Here is a 21241-nt window from a genome sequence, read left to right on the forward strand (position 1 = left end):
ACATGAATCAGGCGGGTCCCGGTGCTGCGCTCAAGCCTTCTATTATCGGCTCTGACCTGTGAAATATCAGCCGCCCGTGAGCATTCTCAGCAAAATGGTGCAATTTGAGAGGATGTCACCGGTCACCTGCCGATGACCCATCCCTCCACACTGTCTGCATGACTTATGGAAGACTCTGTACTGCATGCCCATCTATTGTTAGTCGATCTATTGAACCACTGATTTCACCATCTGCCTGACATCTGTGGGTAGAAAAAAGTGGGCAAAGTTTGGAAACCCAGGCAGCAGCCCAACAAGGCAGCAGCAGTACCATAGACGACTGCCAGCTTCCTGTTGACTTTTCCATTGGCCTGAAGCTTGACTGGGATAACAACTAAGGACCAATCTGATCTGAAATAACATTGAGCTCGGAGGCAGAGAAGAGAGAAATTGGATCTATTGCGACTTAGATTGACCACGAGATCCTCCTGAAAAAGAAAGTATGAGGTGTCAAGTTGTCAAAAGATGAGATGTTCATCAAGCAGGTTAATGCCTAAAGCAATGAGTGTCTTATATAGAGAAATAATTCAACCTGGATAGACTCTAACAGACAAAACCAGTGATTAGATAGGTTTATTGACATATGTATATTTGTTGGCGATCAGCCCCAGGCAGTAGACATTGATATATGAATTAAAATTAGTATGAATGGGCAGGTTAGAGTTAGAGATGTCTTCCCCAAAGCCTGGACACTGGTGGTCGTATGGGGGGCCTGAAAAGGATGCAGCAGAGTGAGCCATAGACGGAAGAGGCGGAGATGGGGTGGAGGCGGGTCACAGCACAGCTGGGAAGTGACTGAACCATGAATGCCAGAGGCTTAAAAGCAGAACCTAGGGCTATGATTGGCTGCTACGAAGGTGTGGCTCTGTGCTGATAGGCTGAGTTGGAGGTGTGACCCTCAGAGACGCGATCATTGGTGATGATGATTGGCTGAAATGAGTCTCCCAGGTTGAATTTACACCTAGGCTTCATCTCACCTCATCCATCCAGTTCTGAGTAATGCTCACTTAATTTGGTCTTTTTTGTATGTTGTGTGACTGAGGGAACACAAAACTGTCCTCCACAGTTTTAAAGGCCATAATTTATCAAAGGACCCTTTTTGATCCACTCTGCACTCAATATGTGTTCATTGCGTACTATCGATTTGCTCGCAAGTTAAATAAAAGTCAAAACGTGTATTCGCCGTGCCATTCCCATTGCTACCTGCAGACGGCGCTCCAACGCTGTGGTGACCAAAATAAATGTTTAATCACCTAATTATACATCATATATCCACTGTACCTAGTAACACTGCAGCATCTGTCCAAAGTTTTTTTTTTTTAATTCTTTGTACTCAAGTTCCATGACACTGCTTTTACACTCGTGCCCTGATAATGAACATTTCTCCTTATTCCAAACATCATTAAAGCTCTAATCAGGCGTTAATGGGGGGGACAGAGAAGAGCGAGGAGAATGCTTATCAGATCACTGTTAATTTGCTGTGGGCCAAAAGAATACCAATTACCCAAAAATAAAATTACTTTCAAACGCCTCATGATGCGTGAAAATGTGGTTTCGTGGAAAAGGGCAAAGTGGTGCGGTTTGCAGCTGTGTTCCCTCAAGTTAAAAGACGAAAATGAGTTAACTTGTGTCATGCGAATCACGTTTTAGTTGTGTGGGTGGTTGATTAGCAAAACCAACTGTTTTACTTACTTTTATTCATTTAACACAGATCAAATACATGCAATAAAGGCCATGGAAGCGGTGTTTGAATCCAGCCTTCCCTTTCGCATCTCGAGTATTTTATATTACTAAAGCTAAAAATATTACTTCCTTTTTGATTGCGGCTCATGTCAAGTGTCTTTGAGGTACTCCGAGAGGTTTGGAAAATACACTTAACTTGAGTTTCCCTTCTGAAAAAGCCTTATATTGTTGAAAGCATGTCCTAAAACTATTTGATTTTTATGAACCCATCTAAGGGATAGGTATCCAGCTCCGATTTATGTAAAATACAGAAAAGAAAAGGTTGCACATCGGTCACAGTAAAGAACAGTGAAGGTATGAAGTAACCGTTGAGCCCTTACAACTCTGCCTCCAGGGCTTAACAAAAAAAACCCACATATTTACTATTTGTTTGCTGATGCTCTGGTCTTATCATCTCAAAGTCCACTGGGGGGGCTGTTGATTTTCACAGGCATCGATCGAGCCAGCCAGGTACAAAAACATAAGCTTTAAATGCAGCGCCACTACAGAGAAAATGAGACTGAATCTGTTGCTCAGAAGCGAATCCAGTCTCGGCAAATGTGCATTCAATTTAAAGGTCAACCTGAAACGTGGAGAGGTACAGACTTTTGTACTTTTTCCTTTAACTTGCACTTCATGACTGCTCAGGGTTATCTTGGGTGGACTCAGGACACTTTGTGAGTGACAGGGACAATAATAAAAGAACAATGTTTTGACACTATTTGGTTCATGTGAGACCGGAGAGTTTAACCCAACTGAAGTTTACATGAGGTGATATTTCTGTGTTTTCTTTGCAGCGGTACCACCAATGTTCTTATCATAAAAAAAAACAGAGAACCACAACACTTGTCAGAAGTCACAGATGTCAGTAGAAAACTAACAACACAATATACAAGGAAAACAAGCAGTGGCAAGGTTTATTTCAGTGAATTTGTATAGTAGAGAGAAAAATGAATGTACACTGACTAGCAAACAATGTCCTACTATTATCAGCTGACTCCGAGGAATCTCCATTGGTATAAAATTACAGCTACTTAATATTTGGGTGTGTGATGTCACGATTCCAATTAAATGAGGGAATGGCTTGTAAGGTATGTAACATAAGTGAAGAAACAGCATGCTCCTTCGTTTTGGCTGAAATCTCCAATTGAATAAATGTTTCTATACCAATGTGGCAGTTATTTGAATGTGGTGAGAACTGACACAAATGAGAAGAAGCAAGGACTAAAGTTATAGCCAAAACAAGCCGGCTATGCACAGGCCGGAGACTGGCCCTTACTGAGACCACAGACTAGATGGAGATGAGCTCAGAGCTAACAATCTGAGCACTCAAACACAGAGCCTTGATAAAATAAATGTGGACTGTCACTTTAATGACTTGTGCAGTTTCTGGAAATACGAGCAACCTCCCTCTCTCTCGGTACAGCTGCATTTTTTGCCCTTTTCAGCAAACTGCATTTGTGGTTTTTGTGTCCCACATTGTTTTACTGGATACTTTTGTACATCTTTGCCATGTTTTTTGTGGGAATATGTGGATTTTTTTTTGTACTGGTAATAATAACGTCCTGAAGAAAGCAGCTTTTTAAAGCTTTTCAAGCTTTACATCATGTTATTATGTCATTCCCTCATTAAAAACATGCCTGAAGTGTTGCCTTGGCACATTCACGTATTTTTGCGTAATCTGTAAAAACTCTGATGGCAGCCATTTTAGGGATAGGTTTGCCTGAGTCCTCCTAGGAACGCCCCCACCTCCTGGAGACGCCTCCAAGCTTTCGTCACCAGCCGAGTAACCAACCACTGCTCCTCAGCAGAACCCCCTCCCCACTGATGCCACCGACAGCGTGTGGAGGGGGCGTGTCGGAAAGGGTCAGAGGTTCTTAAAGAGACAGAGGCCTATTTCAAGACATTCACTACAGCCATTTTGAGAGAGCAATTTTATACAAGGCAGTTATTCTAATTTACTGCATTTACAGACCAACAGAAGGTTTCGTCATCATTGTAGTGTGATATAGACTGGTGCTATGTGATTGAAAAAAGCATAATACCCCCTAGTAAGTAAACAGCTAGCTTATCAGCTAAACCCATTTGAGACCTACACATTTCTTCATCTGAGACACTGAAGAGGCACCAAGATCCCCCCCACACCTTCGGCACAGTAGAGGCGTCACAAGAAGAGCTACAGGAAACAAAAAGGGACAGAGGAGGAGGTGTCCAGGTGAGACTCACAGCTACGCCACACATATATTGTTCTGGCTAATGGACATTCACTGGAGAATAAAACAGATTAACTACTAAGCTCTTCCCAGAAGATGGTAAAAGACTTTTGTGGAGCAGACGGAGCTGCGCAGAAGAAAGAGGAAGGAGGATGTGGAGCTGATCAGTGCAGGACACCACGCTTTGAAACAGGGACAAACCCAGGAGGTGGGTGCACCTTTTCAGAGGATCAGAGAAGACTAAAGGCAGCCAGTCAGGTTTCCTCCGGGTGCTATGGTTTACCCGACCTCCAAAAACATGCTGGTCAGGTTGGCCCACAGTGGCAGCACGGCTCAGTTGCAGCGGCTCAGGACTATTCTGTTGTATGCTTGTACAATGACAAATAAAGCACTTACTTACTTACTTTATTCAGTGCTTTTTCTGTCAACTACTGATGCACTACAAATTCTGGGCCCTGGGTACAAACTATCTTGGTGGCTCTCACTACAGAAACAACCCAGACAATAAAGTATGGGACCAGGCTTAAAAACAATTCAAATGTGTCCTGTCCTCATGCCTTCAGTCCAAATGAGGAAATGATTATTGGAAGTCCCAGCTAAAGCGCCCTCTAGTGTGGCTATACAAATTACCCCGCGGTCTCCATTACTAAAGCCAGAAGTTATAGTAAGTTACAGTCAAAGTTAAGCCGGCGCCTCAGTTCATTCACCTCTAAAGTTACTGTCCCGTCTTCGTCTCTGTCCTGTGATCGTATCTGTTCTTGTATCATCCCGCGGTCAATCCCGAACACTCCTAAGTGATATTGGAGCGGCCGCAATGACGGTCTAAAACGGGCCCGTGCCAGTCCAGCTGTCGCGGAGCGGGCGGCGATAAGCTCCCTGGTCCGCATTGCTATGAGCGGGATCTTACCATCATTGAGGCGTAATTTACCGCAGGGCCCACGAGAGAGGTGGCTTTAATGAAAAAAGTCATCGTCACGTCGCGGCTAAAGTGTTGACACAGCGGTCTGCGGGGTCAGAGCGCCCGCATGACTCGGACATTAGCGGAGCCGGGCGAGGGGCGGGGTCCAGCGGAACATTAGCAGAAAATGTCTCCAGGTCTCTGTCCCTTAATGAGGAAGAAGATCAGGTTTCCGTCACGAAGTATGAAAGACCAGACAGGGTTTGCACGATATGTCGGCAAATTAGCGTTCTCGCAAGGTTAGGTGAGAACAATATATATCAAAAATCTCTGAGGACATTTTCTGCTAAAACACAAAATGTAGAACAGGATGGAAATGAGGTCAGAAGTACTTGAATTCAATGTTTATGCATTTAAAAAGCCTCCAAAAATTCAAAAATTCCCTGTTCTGTTTGTGTCTTTGCTCTTCATCAGATTTCATGTATTTCAGATTTCATGACCAGGACACTCTTGAAAAAGAGATTTTTAATCTCAATGAGTTTTATCCTGGATAAATAAAGGACAAATAAAAAAATTAAAAATGTAGGGATCAGAAGTTTTCCCTGGTTTTACATTATTTACATTATTTTTACATGACTTTTAAACAATTTTACTTCCTTATTGCAAACAGGATGGAACATAAGAAGGACTACCATGATTTAGTCATTTCTATATTTATTAGTCAATAAGTATTGGAAATTGGGATCAAGGTTGACAGATAGATTACACACTCAACAGGAAGGAATGTTATCTGCACAATGGCTCATCAACATGCTTTCTCCGTTCATACCGCTACTGTATTTAATTGGGAAAAACCACACGCCCTGTGACATCTACCACTCAGACTCGAATGTGGAGGGGGGAGGAACAGAGAGAGCGAGCGAGATGCGAGTCCATGTGACTTCCAGACGGCGGCTCGATCATGCAGTGTGGGTCTGTTCTTGATCGCGAAAAAAACACTTTCTAGCATTTTTGTCACGTCAAAGAAAACTCGCAAATGGAAACAACACTGTGCAGCCATACTGTGCATGAGGGTCAAGAGCGAGTACCAATTGTATCCTTCCTCTTCCCATAAGTCCTTATAAAGTCATGCTCATGCTTGTTGTACCAAGGAACCCTAAAAAAGATCTGTCTGTCTCTCCACCTGACGTTCTTGTTATGCCACCGGTGAGGGGCGCCAGAGCTGCTCTGGTAGAGACGGTGTGAGTCATCATAAGTTCATTCAGTCCAAACGGTTTGCCGTCATGTTCCCACTGTGTTTTTTTTACTCTAGCGCTGTAATTGCACTGCTGAGTCATTGCCTTTTTTATTTAATTCCGCCAATACGTTAATCTTTTGCTGCAGGTGACTGTAGCCTGCCTTGGAACGGTAGACGGAGCACACCTTGGACAAAGGACAGTCAGTTTAAATTGCTGGCAAACACCAATGTTAGCCAGACACATAGCGGACTTTCTCACAGCAAGAACGGCGTCATACCTGGGCCACGAGGGGTCTTTCTTTGTCTTGGTGGCTTTCATGTGATTGCAATTTTTCCTCCATTACTTAAAGAAAGAGAAGATAATACACCAGTACTCGATTGACCATGAACTTGCTCAAGATCTGGTGACGGATCCTTATGGGCTGTACACTGCTCTCACCCTCTGCTCTTGGTGTGGCATTGAAGGATAGGTTGATGCAGTGGACAAAATGCACAATGGGGACAGTAAAGTATCTTAACCTGAAGGAAATGCAGACATCAAATACACGAAATTAAGGTTTGAGTCCGCAGAGTACTGAGTGAGAGGAGGAGTCGAAACGTTGTCCTGTGTAACTGATTCATCACCAAAAATGACTTGACACTTCTTTCCCTCCCTCTCGTAGATTATGCATCCTCCAAACGATGGGCTTCAATTGTTTAAGGTCAGCATGTTCATTAAAAGTGACAGGACGGCGGGAGATACTTCGCGGTGTACAGCCACAGCCACGACCTTTTGCAGGAAACAGGCGGCATTAGAGTTGCCATTTGTGACGTTCGGGGCGTGAAGTGAGCAACATTGTCTGTGACTGTTTCGCTCACACACACTGAGATCTCAATTAGCTGCAGTGAGAACAACCAGAGCGCCAGGCTGACACAGACAGGAGACAGAGGAGGGAGGGAAGGTGTCAATGTGGAGCAGATTGGGGAAAATGGCTTCTCGTGAGAATACAGTGCAATTTAATACTTTGTCAATTTTGCTCCCTTAACTGTTTAAATGTCTCTGAAGACACTTTAGTTTGTCTCTTTGTCACATTATGGTAGACGCTATGTTGTGCAGCTTCCAGGATTATCTCATCAACCCATTCAGTTCAACACTTTTCCTTTCTTTTGCGCAGGTTAGTATCACAAGTCTCCGGCTGCTGAAAATGGTGATTTCTCGCTGTACTATTAATGAAATCTAAACGCAACCTAAATTATCGTCGCTGCTTTTGAATCGTCAGGTCTATCCAGTGGGAGTATCCTGAATCAATAACTCTATTGAAACCTTTGAAACTGCTCCACCACAATTGATTTCAACAGGGCTTTGAAGTGGCCAAAGCAGGATAATGAGCCTTGATGCACTTGACCGAAATAAAAGCTTTTAACCATCAAAAAGGTGACGAACAGAACATTTACAACCATTTGAGGCCCGACATGTGCTGGCCTTTCATTTTGGCACCTTGAATGAGAATAGGTTAAGAAATAGAAGTGGTAATTTTTCGGGGGAATTGCGAAGACAATTTAGCATTGTATCAGCAGACTTGTGTTGCAACAAATAAATACTGAATCTTTATCCATAAAAGTTTGGCACTCTTTCCTACTCTGTTCATGAATGTAAAATGCGTCGTTCTTGTCCCTTCCTTAACAACACCCCCCAAATCCACTCCGTTCTCACATCAGACTCAATTCTGAGCGTAGACAGACAGTTGCTGGCCCCTCTCTGTAGTGTCTGTGCTGAGTGACAGGACTGGGAGTGCAGCCAGCTCTCTCCTGTCCTGTTTTTCACACTGTGGATGTTACTTTACCTGATGATTAGGCCTTTCCCACAGAGCCCCACTGTCAGAGCATATATACCTCACCGCACAGGCAGCACTGACACGAGTCCAGGCATCATGATGTGTCTACAGCTGCCTTTTTACAAGAGCTGTGATCACGAGCTGGACAGATCGGTTAACAAAGGCATTTCAATAACTGCTTTGTTGCCTGCTTTATCTTGGCTTGACCTGACAGCTCAATTTAAGACTTGAATGGGCTGTTACTGTACAAACCCTCTCTAATTATCTTCTGTTTTGGATTTGACTCTCAGAGGCTTATAGAATGTCTGCTTCCCAGCCAAAAACACTGATAAGTTACCAGTTTGTCAGCAACATAACTTTAGAATTAATTTTCAGATTTCTTCTTAACAGATTGTCATAGATGGGACAGTGAATATTAATTAACATGAGTCCTTAAACCCCACACGTAAATATGCTAGAGTTAGCCACAACGGCTAAATTAAGCTTCAACGCAAATTGAACCTGGAAGACCTACCTGCAGCCTTCATTATCCAATCATCCAATCACAGCCCCATCTCGAGCCACACCTTCGGGTCAGCCAATCCCCGCAACTGCTCATCTTGCTTCAGCCATTCATCGCCCAGGACCTCCTTCTTAAGCTCCCCGGTCAATCTCTTGGCCATTTCCCACCCGTGCTGCGACCCTCCTCCGCCTGGCCTCTCCTCGGCTCTGCTCGTCGTGTCGACCAGTGGCCCTGGGTCTCTACCTACCATCACCAATGTCTGGGCTCCAGGGGAATCATCCATCATTGCCATATATTCCATAATGTTAATGCAATCTTCCGCCGAGGCTGAGCCCCAATCATGATTCCTAACTTCCTAACACATTCTGTCTCTGAGTCTTTTCCGGTTGAATTTTCATCTGTAGTCCCATGGCAGATTCATGATCACAGACAAGAAAGGCAACACAACAGGAAGCACAATAGCCAATACAAAACTCATAAACTGGAGGGAAAGGAAGTGAAAAAAGACTTGTGTTGGATCTAATGCTGAGGACGATGACGTTTGTTGGTCATATTCTGCGCGATAGCCAAGGAGAACTGCCAAATATGGTGTTGGAAGAATGTATAGTGGGACTTGAGCCAGAAAAAGGCTGAAAGGCAAATGGACTGATGACGTCAAGAGATGGAGTGGAGCAAAGATGTACTCAGAAGCCATACGAAGATCAGAGAACTGCAAAGAATGAAAAACCATAATGACCACCCAATTAGACCGCAATTATTATTATTCTTTATTTATACAGGTGGTCTCTTGAGACTCAATGTCTCATTTGCAAGAGAGACCTGTTAAAACATACAAGGTAAATAACAGTCAACAATAAGACAACAGTGGAACGATTATACTATAACACAATACTAAGAAAATGTGTAAAACTTAAAAACAAGAGCAGACACATGGAGGATACTCCTTTACAAGGGATTTAAACTGATGGAAGGTCATAAGATTATCCACATAAAAGGTTTTCTGCGCCTCATTCCAGACATTTGGTGCGAAGTAGCAAAAGGCCTTCTTCCCCCATTCTGTCTTTACACGGTGAGACTCGAGAGTCAAAATGTCCTGAGACCTCAGCTGGTAAGCATTTGACCTGACATTTATAAGACTAAACAAATAATCAGGAAGGACACCAAGAAGAGCTTTATAAATGAACAGCAGACAGTGCTGCTCCCTCCTTGCTTCTAGAGACTGCCAACCCACTTTAGCATAAAGATCACAGTGGTGAGTCCTGTAACCATCTCCAGTGATGAATCTAATGGCTGAATGGAAAACTGCATTCAGAGGCTTCAACACAGATGCAGTGGAATGCATATATATGACATCACCGTAATCTAAAATTGAAAGTAACGTAGCCTGGATTAACAGTTGTCTCTTAATAAGAGGGATACAATTTTTGTTTCTATAGAAAAAAGACAGCTTTGCTTTAAGTTTGTTCGTTAGCTCCTGGACATGTTTACTAAATGAGAGCCTCTCATCGATCCAGATGCCAAGATATTTATAATATGGCACTTTCTCAATAATGGAACCGTCTAAAGCAAAGACTGACACGTTCTGTGACAGAACCGAATGTTTTCTAGAGAACAACATACATTTAGTTTTCGAGGAATTCATCAACATTTTCAAGTCAGTAAAATTTTGTTGAACCAAATTGAAGTCATGTTGTATATTTTGAATTGCTTGTGCAGCAGAGGGCGACATAGAGTACAGAATTGCGTCATCTGCATATAAATGAATGGAGCTTTGTTTTAGGTTATCACCAATAGCATTAATATACATTGTAAATAAAAGTGGTCCTAAAACTGACCCTTGAGGCACACCCTTCTTAAGACATAAAAATTCAGACCGGTAGCCTTCAGCAACAACTGCCTGGGTTCGATCTGTGAGATAATTTCTAAACCAATTTCTTGCATTTAAATCAAAACCAAAGAGATCAAGACATTCTAACAAAATACAGTGATCTACAGAATCAAAAGCCTTTGACAAGTCAATAAAAAGAGCAATACATTCCTCATTCTTATCTAAAGCAAGAGCGATATCATTTATAACCTTAGTTGCTGCTGTTATGGTGCTATGCCCTGGTCTGAAGCCAGACTGATGGGGACTTAATAATGAATATTTAGTGAGATAAGCGCCAACTTGAGTACTAATCAGTTTTTCCAGTATTTTTGCAAGACAAGACAGCTTAGAAATGGGCCGAAAATTATTTAGGTCATTCATCTGTCCTCCTTTATGTAGGGGGAGCACAAAAGCAGTTTTCCACACCACAGGGATGCTTTCTGTTTGGATTGTAAGATTAAAAATATGTGTCAAACTGTTTACAATGAAGGGTGCAGCTAACAGCAGTAACCGTGGCTCAAGGGTATCAGCACTGGTGGACTTTTTAGGGTCAATAGAGAGCAACATTTGTAAAACATCATGTTGAGTGAAGGGTGTCAAGGAAAATGTTTCAGCTGACTGACCATTATTCAATAAACTAGCAACAGAAGTGGCAGCAGATACATTTTTTGAAGAAACAAAGTGCTGATTGAACACATCACAAATGTCCTTTTTGCTAACATAGCAAACAGAGTCATTTATAATTTCATTTGGTAAAAGAGATGCAGTGTTCAATGATAGTGACTTTACCGTTCTCCAGAATTGTGCAGAATTACGATTAGTATCAGTGAGAGTAGAAACATAATAAGTGGATTTGGCTTTGCGAATTGCCGAAATGCACCTATTACGTATTTGGCGAAACTGTTGCCAATCTGCTGGCAAATTGTTGGTTCTGGCTTTCACCCAGGCCTCATCACGATCATGGAGTAAACCAGCAATCTCTGGAGTAAACCAGGCATTAAACCTATTCTTCAGACGCAATCTCTTCAAAGGAGCATGTTTATCAGTGACATTATTAAATGTTTTTATAAAAAATTCCAAAGCTGAATTTGGTTCAGGGAAAGCTGTAGTTCTACCAATATCACTATAGTACAAGTCATTCAGAAATTCTTGCTCATTAAAATGCTTAAAAGATCTTTTAAGTGTTATTATTGGTTTTGATTTGGGTAACGTTGTGTTCCTAACACACCCAACCGGGCAGTGGTCACTAAAATCGAGGGGGAAAACACCACTGCATTTATAGTTCTGAGGTTTGTTGGTTAAAATAATATCCAAAAGTGTTGCCTTAAGTGGATCTTTGGGGTCAGGGCGAGTGGGATTTGTAATAAGCTGTGTAAGGTTTAAGTTACTACAATAATTTTTTAAGCTGCCAGATGCTTTAGATAACCAGTCAATGTTGATGTCACCTAGTATAATGAGTTCAGTGTTATTATAAGTGGATACTAGGTTGAAAAAATAATCTAGAGCGCTAATAGGTGCTGAAGGGGTGCGGTAAAAACCTATAACAGTTATTTTTCCTGAATTATTTGAACCCAGACTCACATCAAGAGCTAAGAATTCAAAACATTTAGACTTAGAGACATTTGAAATGACGGATACCGAAAAACAGTTTTTCACAAAAATTGCAATTCCTCCTCCTTTGGAAGGCCTATCACAGCGAAATGCATTATATCCACTTAAGGAGATATCAGCATCTAAGACTTTACAAGACAACCATGTTTCTGAGCATACAAATATATCAGGAGTAGCTTGTTTGGCCCATAATTGAATAAAATCCATTTTTGATAAAATACTTCGGACATTCATGTGAATCACGCCAAGGCCTTTTTGTGATTTAAAACTTGCCATATTAAAATCCAAAATAGAGTTATCAACATTAGACTGTATACCATTTGTTACAGGCACAACAGTAGGCCTAATGTCAGTTAAACATGTCACCCTTTTACAATTGCCACCATTAGGTCTACGATGCTTTCTAACCTGAGTAATCTGAGTTGTTATGTGAGAAACACACTGTGGCTGAGAAGCAGTTACAGAGTTGGTGCTTCGGTTACATGAGGTAAATAGTCATTTTGCTGGTATTTCGAAGTGGTGAAATGTGTGCAGCATATTACTTGCTAAGATCTGACTACCCAGACTATTTGGGTGGAGGCCATCCGGCTTAAAGAAGGAGGAGCGATTCCAAAACAAGTTAAAATTGTCAATATAATTTAAATCCAGACTTCTGCATACAGATTGGAGCCAGGTGCTTTGGGCAAGGATGCGGCTAAAACGGCAGTCACCTCTGTTTAAAGTGGGAATGGGGCCAGAAATGAAGAAAGACATACCATTGGTGATCCACGGTCTGAGGATATTGAAAAGCTCCCTGAAATGTTCTTTTGTAAGTTCCGATTTCTCTAGTGACGTATCATTTATTCCTATATGGATGATGACTCTGAAGATAGATTCTTCAAGTGACTGTAGAAAGTCCGGGAGTTTATTTATAATGTCCGAGACTGTGGCGCCAGGGAAACAGTGCGTAGTTGCATTGGGGAGCCTGACATCTCTGATTATCGAGTCACCTATTACCACGGTAGACAGAGGCGATAGTGACTTTGGCAGACGCGTAGTCGCGGGCCTCGGTGAGGTAGTAGTTTGAGGCTGCGTGGAGTCCGAGACGGGCACCGGCGGAGAGGGCGGGGGTGTAGGGGAGGCAGTGGCAGCGCGCAGCGGAGAGCCCTCAAGACCCGAAGTGGCTGTGGCATTACGGGGTGGAGCAAGGCCCTGAGGCCGCGGTGGAGAAGGTGCATCAACAACGGCTGTGACAGAGCTCATCGGAGGGTCCCGCATCGCGTTAGGATGAGAGCACCCTCCAGCAGCTGCGTCAGCACTCACCGGAGGGCTCCGCGCCGGTTGGGAGCGAGAAGACCCCCCAGCGGCTGTGTCGGCGCTCATGAGAGGGCTCCGCACCTTGTTTAGGCGAGAAAGCCCCCCCGAGCGCCGATAGACTGCCTCCTTCACCAGCTTACGCCGAGAGGTAGATGTAGAAGCCACTCGGGTTGAGTCTCGTAACTGTGTGCCAGATCGGGACGCGTGGCTGTCACTGGATCCTGGGGGTGGTGGGCTCAGCGTCACGGCACCGGGGGGAGACTCCGTACCGGAACGGGCCACCGAGTTAGTAGTTGTGGCAGGAGGGTCCAATTCGTGCTCAACAGCCGGGGCGTCCTCCGTCGATAGAGGTGTAAAGCGATTGGAGAGGGCCAGCACGGGAGCAGCGGGAACCGGAGAGATCCTTCTCCCAGTCGACACCACCTCAGTCCAGGAGGCCCGGTTGATTGGAGTGGAGAAGTCCGTTGGTCGAGGGCTGGAGCGCAGGACCGAAACAGCGTTATCCAGGGGCGCGGTCAAGGAAGTGCGCAACGAGAATTGTTCCTGGGCTAGTTCTACAAACTGGTTGAGGAGTATATCTTTCCACTCCACTTCCTCTGACAGTTGCTGGACTTGATCTTTTACCCGACTGAGCTCTTGGTCTCGGGCGTCGGAGTTCGTCACCTCGAGCACATCTGGGGATCCAGCGTTATGACTCCCCTTCTCGGTTTCGTCTGGCTGGAAGGGAATGGTGTCAGCTAGCTGCGCGCTGGAGGCAGATGCAAGGGTTTTACCCAGGATTATATCCAGCTCTAATTCGTGTTCCTGGATTTGATGCAACGTTGATATTCTCTGCTCCAACTCAATAATTCTCTTGCTCAGCGTGACGCAGCAGCCACACCCGGGACTACCGGTAAGTGTCATGACGCGTCACGACGATGAGTACAGATACGAGCTGCTCTTTTTGTGCAGCTCGTATCTGTACTCATGTGCGCTCAGAGACTTTAAAATACATTACAAAATCGCATCCATAGTACCATGGGTTTTAGCCAGATTTGCGAGGCTTTTGGGCAGGTTTGGTTTCTGATTCCATGACAACCCTGGTGTCAGCTGCTGTGGGGCACACTGACTGAATTGTGGTTATCAATCTCACACACCGCGCTCATACAGTACAAGCATGGTGAGTGAGGTCTTGCTTAGCGACAGGAGTCAGAGTGGGAATCAAACCTTTGCTTTATCTTTTTAGTAAATTCTCGACACTCACGGAGGAAGCCCAGGCCGTCCCCGTAAAGTGAGACCCGGCGAGAGCGAGAGGCGGCCGGGGAGAGTGTGAGGAGAAGGCCGGGGAGGCGAGAGCGAGTCGGCCGCTCTCTTCGTTCATCAGGAGGTAAACGCAGCACAGATTGTCACTGATACACGTTATAAATGCAGCCATTCCTCATTGTTTAACCGCTCACATGACAGCTGTTTGTTTGGTTCGATGGACAAGTTTAAGTGCACGCTATGGCCTACGTGTTTTACTGTTATGATTACCGTGCATGTGTACATCACAATGATTATGTTAGCCTACCCATCACATGGCTCATTGTGAGTGAAAAAAACACATTAGCGACTACAGAACGGCCGTAGTAAGACACAATTATTCATGAAATGTGCATGCGAGTCGTGCATAAACATTGTCGAACGCCACACAAAATGGCAGCGCGGCGCAGAGGATCATGGGAACGGAAAACCATCTATAGCATCTTTTTCAAACAACAGGTGCGCTGGAGAGGTTGTGCAACTTCGCACACCGACGTTGACAGCGTGCAGGGATTATGTTTTCCCTCTCAGCTTATAAAATACATGTTTGCAAGGTCATATACTCAACAATGATCATATTGTTGCAGAGCAATGTATTATTGAATTAATTGATATTGTGTTTAAAAATGTTAAAACTATGTATTTTCCTCCCCCTACATGCTCCAGCCATGTCCTAGTTGTAGAATGAGCCGAGACCTGTTCACCACAACTGCCTCTAAAATCCTGCACTGTCACTTGATTTTTTTTTCATTTTCTGTATTGGAATAAAATTTGTTTTGTCCCTAGCACATTGTAAAAGCAGACATTTCTCAGAACGGCGGCACGGTGGCGCAGGGGTTAGCGCTCCCGCCTCACAGCTAGAAGGTCTGGGGTTCGATTCCCACCTGGACGGGGCCTTTCTGTGTGGAGTCGAACCGAAAAATTGACAGCCAAGTAAACCTAATGCTCAACAATATGCCTTTAGAACGAGTTTATGAAAACACATTTCTTGGAGTTATAATTGATCATGATCTAAATTGGAAGTCACAGATTAATAATATAAGAATGAAATTATCAAAAGCAATAGCGATATTATATAAATCCAGATATATTTTAAACAAAGAGAGCTTAATTCTTATATATAACTCATTAATCATGCCATATATCACTTATTGTTTAGAAATTTGGGGAAATACCTATAAATCAAACACAATTTTTTTTTTCACCCTAAAAAAAAAGGCAATAAGACTCATCACATTCTCAACCTACAACCAACCAACCCATTCCCTGTTCATAAACTTGCAAACATTGAAATTATATAATTTAGTAGATTTGTATACAATAAAAATGATGTTTAAAGTAAAAAATAAACTTGTGTCACAAACACTACAAAATATGTTCACCCTCAGACAGAGCCGGTATGAGCTCAGAGGAGTGGAGATGTTTGTAAAGAAAACATTTCAAACAAACACCATGAGATTTTGTGTTTCCATTAAAGGGGTCAATCTCTGGAATAACTGTACAGAGGATTTCAAATTATGTCCCTCTATCTTCCACCTAAAGAGAATGTATAGAAGTATTATACTTGAAAAATACCTCAATTCTGTTTACTAGTTTGTTTAAGACTGTCAACTTACTCCTTTTGAATGTCTGATGTTATGTTGGAAAGTTAACAAAAACACGTGCTGAATAAACTGAACTGAACTGAACTGAACTGAGTTTGCATGTTCTCCCTGTGTCTGCGTAGGTTTCCTCCAGGTACTCCGGTTTCCCCTACAACTAAAAACATGGACAATAGATTCCCCTCTGAGGCCAGGAATCCCATGAAAAAGAGATTCTTAATCTCAGTGGGACTATCCTGGTTAAATAAAGTCAACAACAAAAAAACACTGATTTTAAAGCCTTTTAAACAGTCATAAAATGTTAGGCTAGTAGGCCTTTTTTACAGTGAAGTGACAGTTTTCCTCCCTGAAAGTTGTGAAACCTGGTTTAAACGCAGTCCCTGTGACGAATTTTGATGTTGTAAATGCATTAGGAAAGTTTGAGATGAGTTTGGACCAGAAAATAGCAATTTGAAATTTTAGTGACCCTTTTTCTTTGTACAATCAGGTATAGCCCCTTTAATATAGAAGGTGCAGTTACACATATGACCTGAGGTGGCAGTAGTGAGTACAAAATGGCCAACTTGCATCTAGCCCCTTTAAAGTAATAAACTTGGATTATATCATAACAAACTCCACCGCTTGCTCCAAACTTTTTGTCCAACTGCCCGTAACAAGTTGACATTTGCAAAATCCTCTCCGTAAACTAGCTCTGTGTCACGCCGCTCAATAACAAGCTCTTTGTCAATGACTCACCAGCCACCTCCGAGCGTCAAACTATTCCTTATGACTCACGGCTCATTGTCTGAGGAGATGAACATGACATCCACTATAACACGATCTTTTACCAAGACAACAAACAGGTAATAGTTTTACACTTTCTGCGAGTCACATCAACTACTAACTGGCATGTTTTTTTCTTGTACCCTTTCTTTTTTTTACTATTGTGAGTCCTTTATAAAGAACCTAAACTTACACACTGTAATTAAAAACACAAATTCTCCACTGTACTCCTCCAAACTCCAAACCAGGTGCCCTTACTAGATGAATTGCAATTGAACAGGGCCCAAGTATGGTGAGAAATAGCTAACTGAAGGTTGCATTACCATACATATTTTAGGTTCATAGTGAAGCCAGAGTATGCAAAGAGAAAACTATCCCCGGCTAGAAAATGCAGTCAGACCAGGGAAGCGAACGCTGATTGAGCTCAGGATGGTCTTGGTGTGAGGAGGTAAGATAAGCACCGGCTGACTGCTGTGACTTGTGAAAGCAACAGCATAAAAAGCTTTGGCCATGGCTCTCACTTGTGTTGCCCTAGTTGGTCTTTTCGCAGAATATTCCCTTGAAATTTCCAGTCATTTTAACACCAAAACACACATCAATTTTTGCCTCTGGCCCAAATTACTCAGTAGCTTTCTAAATGTCAGATCCAGCCAGCAGTCACTTTGGCACCACTTGTGACTGCGGCACACCACTTCCCAAAGACTGACTGAGGAAGCGCAAAGAGCGGAAATGATTGCACTCGGAAAAACTGTCAAAACACACACGTGACAGGCATATGGTGAGTTTTCCTTTAGGCTGATGAACCTGGCAACCCCCGAACTTCAGCTAATGAACACATGCAGTAACTATTTGCCAATTTATACAAAATATGTGTAAATACGAGCATATGGTCATTTTTCTTTGAATATAGCTTCAAACTGAAAATGCGAGAGACCTGAGACTATTCTTTGGGCATGAGGCGAGTCTCCAGGACTGTCAAACTGTCAGTACATGAGATAATTATCATTACTAAAAGGGCTTTACCCAAATCTAACAGCTTCTCGACTGGAGCCTACAGCCTATAGGCCAGTGTAACAGCTCAAGCTAAGACCTAAGCCAAGATCTTTCATTCATTTATTATTTTTTGCTCTTCACCATATACACGGTAAAGAACTTTAAAAAAAAAAAAGTATTATCCTCCCCCTACATGTTCCGGTCATGTCCTAATGTGTAGAATGAGCTCAGACCTGTTCACCACAACTGCCTCTAAAATCCTGCATTCAAAAAGTTGTTACTTTGGGTCCGGATTGCCATCATGCACGAGCTTAATATAGAAGGTGCAGTTACACGTATGACCTGAGGTGGCAGTAGTGAGTATAAGATGGCCAACTTGCATCTTGCCCCTTCAACCTATAAAACTGATTGTAACTTATTTGTCACATTTTTTTCATGTTTTCGTCTCTTTTTTGTCTTGCTGTCCTATTTTTTTTTTTTGTCAGTTTTTGTCAGCTTTTGTTTCGCTCTTTCATTGTGTTATTGTTGCTTTCCGGGCACGTTTTTGTTGCTCTTTTGTTGCTTCTTTGTTGCTTTTTCATCACTTTTCAATCGTGTCGCCCTTTTGTTCCTCTTCCTTTTGTATTTCCAGACTCATTTTTGTCGCTGTTTTGACGCTTTCACGGTTATACAAACTTAGCTGTATATTTGTATATATTTTCTATGAGGATGTAGAACCATGGCATCATCAACTCTTTGTGATTTGATCAGGACATGCTTCCAGTGAAGAAGCGTCTCCCTGACCCACTGTGGATTCAAATTTCGTGGCGCTCTGGATTCTTTCCCCATAGAATGACCGGTCAAGCCTGTCCCTAAAAGTATGACATGTTTATTAATGCCAACAACTACATAAAAAGAGCGACTCTTTTTATTTCAATGATTACCACGCTACACTTGAATCTCCAATCAGGACAGTGCGAGGAAGCCCAAGAACAACCATGGGTGGAATTTTAAATAGTGGTTTTCTTAGTTTATAAAAAGAATCATTGATAAAATGCATTAAAACACCCGGGTTTGCAATTTGTGCCACCAAGCATGAAAGTCGCCCTACAGCGAAAATGCCTTTTTTTTTTTACACAGTTTTGCCAGATTTTTGAAAAGGGGAAGAGAAGAAAAAAAAAAAAAACGGCTCTACGCGGTTTCAATTCATCTGGGATCTGTCACCCTTTCCATTTTTACGCGTGTATTTTTTGCTCCGAACAAGCACTCAGAGTTGTTCCCAAAATGTGAGCACAAAAGGATATGTCTGTTTATACCAATCCCGCGGGTTCGGGGCGAGGAAGTGGAGTAGATCAGATAATTCGGCAGAACGAGAGCGTGGAATAGAGGATTCAACATTGCATGACCCCCCTCCTGGCCACGCATGACAACACAGCCCCGCTCCTACAGACCATCAGAAGGTTAGCAAAGGACACGCACTGGTTGCAGCCAGGTGTAATATTATACAAGGGGGGAAAAGTTACAAGGAAAAAATAGAACGGAATCTGACTTTTTGGATCATTTTTTTTGTGAGGTTTTGGGTGCTTTGCCAGGGAGTGGAAGACATTGTTAGGGAAATATTGAGAAACCTGTGTTTGTAGTGTTGGCAAGTTCTGCAAATAATGATGTGACATGATGTGATAGAAGAGGTGAGGACTTTGTTTTAAGATCAGTAGTTAGTTCACTATGCACAATTTAAACTTGTGCAGTAGTGTTTACATTGTAATATGTGTACGAGATGAGGGAGCAACCCATGTTGCATCGATCACACTTCCAAAACTTGCAAAAATATATTTTATTTCATGAGGATATGAGTCAACGTTAAAAAACCCCCAGCTGAAACGTTATTATACAGTAAGTTTTGTTGCTACTGTGCTCTACAAGTGACATTTCTGAAACTAAAGCTGTGTGGATTTGATTAAGAACAAGTGACTTCATATTGTTATGGCACTAAAATAGCTCTGGTCATTAAAAACACTTGCACTGTTTTTGCAAATGAACTCTTCAAATTTGCACACCTACGCTGCCCACCTGTGGTGCTGCTACACAAAAGCTAAATTCCATAAGCTACAAGCAGCATACAACGATGCTCTCAGGATTCTTTTGAAAGTCCCTCGCTGGGAAAGTCCAGTCTGCTGTTTGTGCAGAATAATGTGACCACATTAAATGCTGTAATAAGAAATGTTGTTTATAAATTCATGACAAAGCTCATGGACTCAAGTAATGAAATGATAATTGTTCTTATACAGACTGACCAGAGCACTATCAGGTCCTGCTAGGCACTGGAGAAAGTGCTTATATGGACTATAATGGTGACTTGTGTCTGTCTGTCTTTTTTTACATGTGTTTATGGACCTTTGTGAGTATGAAGTAAAGATTGATTGATTTAGCTTGATTGTTTTCATGAGCTTCCCAAAGCAAAGGTTTCTTGAGTGTGCACAGCACGAATGTGGGGATTGTGTCGGTGAAAATGCGCTGCTTATCGCTCACCTCCACAGGGTGCTCTCAGTGACGCTGCCAATGTGGAAGTCGTACAACTTGGTCAGAATCAGGATCACCTGTGAACGAAAGAATACATCTTTAAGTATTTACAAAGATAGAAGTGAGAAACAAGTTAGAAACTGCAAAATAATTAACCATTATTTATCTTAGAAATGCAGAGTGGTAAAGTTTTTGACACTGAACTAGAACTGGCACATGCACAGAAATGCTGCCTTTTAGATGCAGTAATTGTCTGTCATAAACCTGTACCTATAGGTAAATACATCAAGTCTGACATGCTGGTCCAACACACACAAATCAACTGTAAAACCGCTGGAATCATTATACAAACAAGCTCTGACAGTCCTCGATAAAAAAAAAAAACTTGAGTTTTCACCATTGTCACATTCTACAGAAACACAGGCTCTTAAATTAGGACAATCTACTAAAGTCTCACCATATCTTACAGTTTATAACATTTTGCACAATTTAGCTCCACCACCTATTTCCACATTCAGTACTGTCCAGTCCAACCGAAGCACCAGGGGCACCACCAGAGGGGACTGCACAATCCCTTTGAGGAGATCTGCATTCAGTCAGACTGTTTTCTCCTTCACTGCCTCCCATCACTGGAACACAGTGCTCCATCAATAACAGAGGCTCCATCTTTTCAGTCTTTTAAATAGTGCCAAAAAATGGCTACTTGAGTCGCAAACCTGTGAACACTGAAAGTAGTATTTGAGTGTGTATGTGAGTTATGTTGATGTCTTATTTGTTATGTCTGCTTACACTGTTCCATTTTATATTGTATGTTACTGTACTGTAATATGTGATTTTTAACAACTTTTTTTAGTTTGCCTTTTGAGATCTGGCAGGGAGACTACCGGTGAAAACTAGCCTTTTGGC

The 21241-nt window shown here is 42.5% G+C and overlaps 1 protein-coding gene across 1 annotated transcript in view; it reads right to left on the reverse strand.

Annotated features, from left to right (window-relative positions):
- The window catches only part of sorcs3a (sortilin related VPS10 domain containing receptor 3a), a 332565-nt gene that overhangs the window by 182873 nt on the left and 128451 nt on the right, over positions 1-21241 (reverse strand). Inside the window, exon 2 of the mRNA XM_079553286.1 lies at positions 20345-20412. Coding sequence (XP_079409412.1) covers positions 20345-20412 — 68 coding nt within the window. The remainder of the gene's footprint in view (positions 1-20344; positions 20413-21241) is intronic.

Source organism: Gobius niger (genome assembly GCF_951799975.1).
Source record: "Gobius niger genome assembly, chromosome: 3".
NCBI classification, from domain to species: domain Eukaryota; kingdom Metazoa; phylum Chordata; class Actinopteri; order Gobiiformes; family Gobiidae; genus Gobius; species Gobius niger.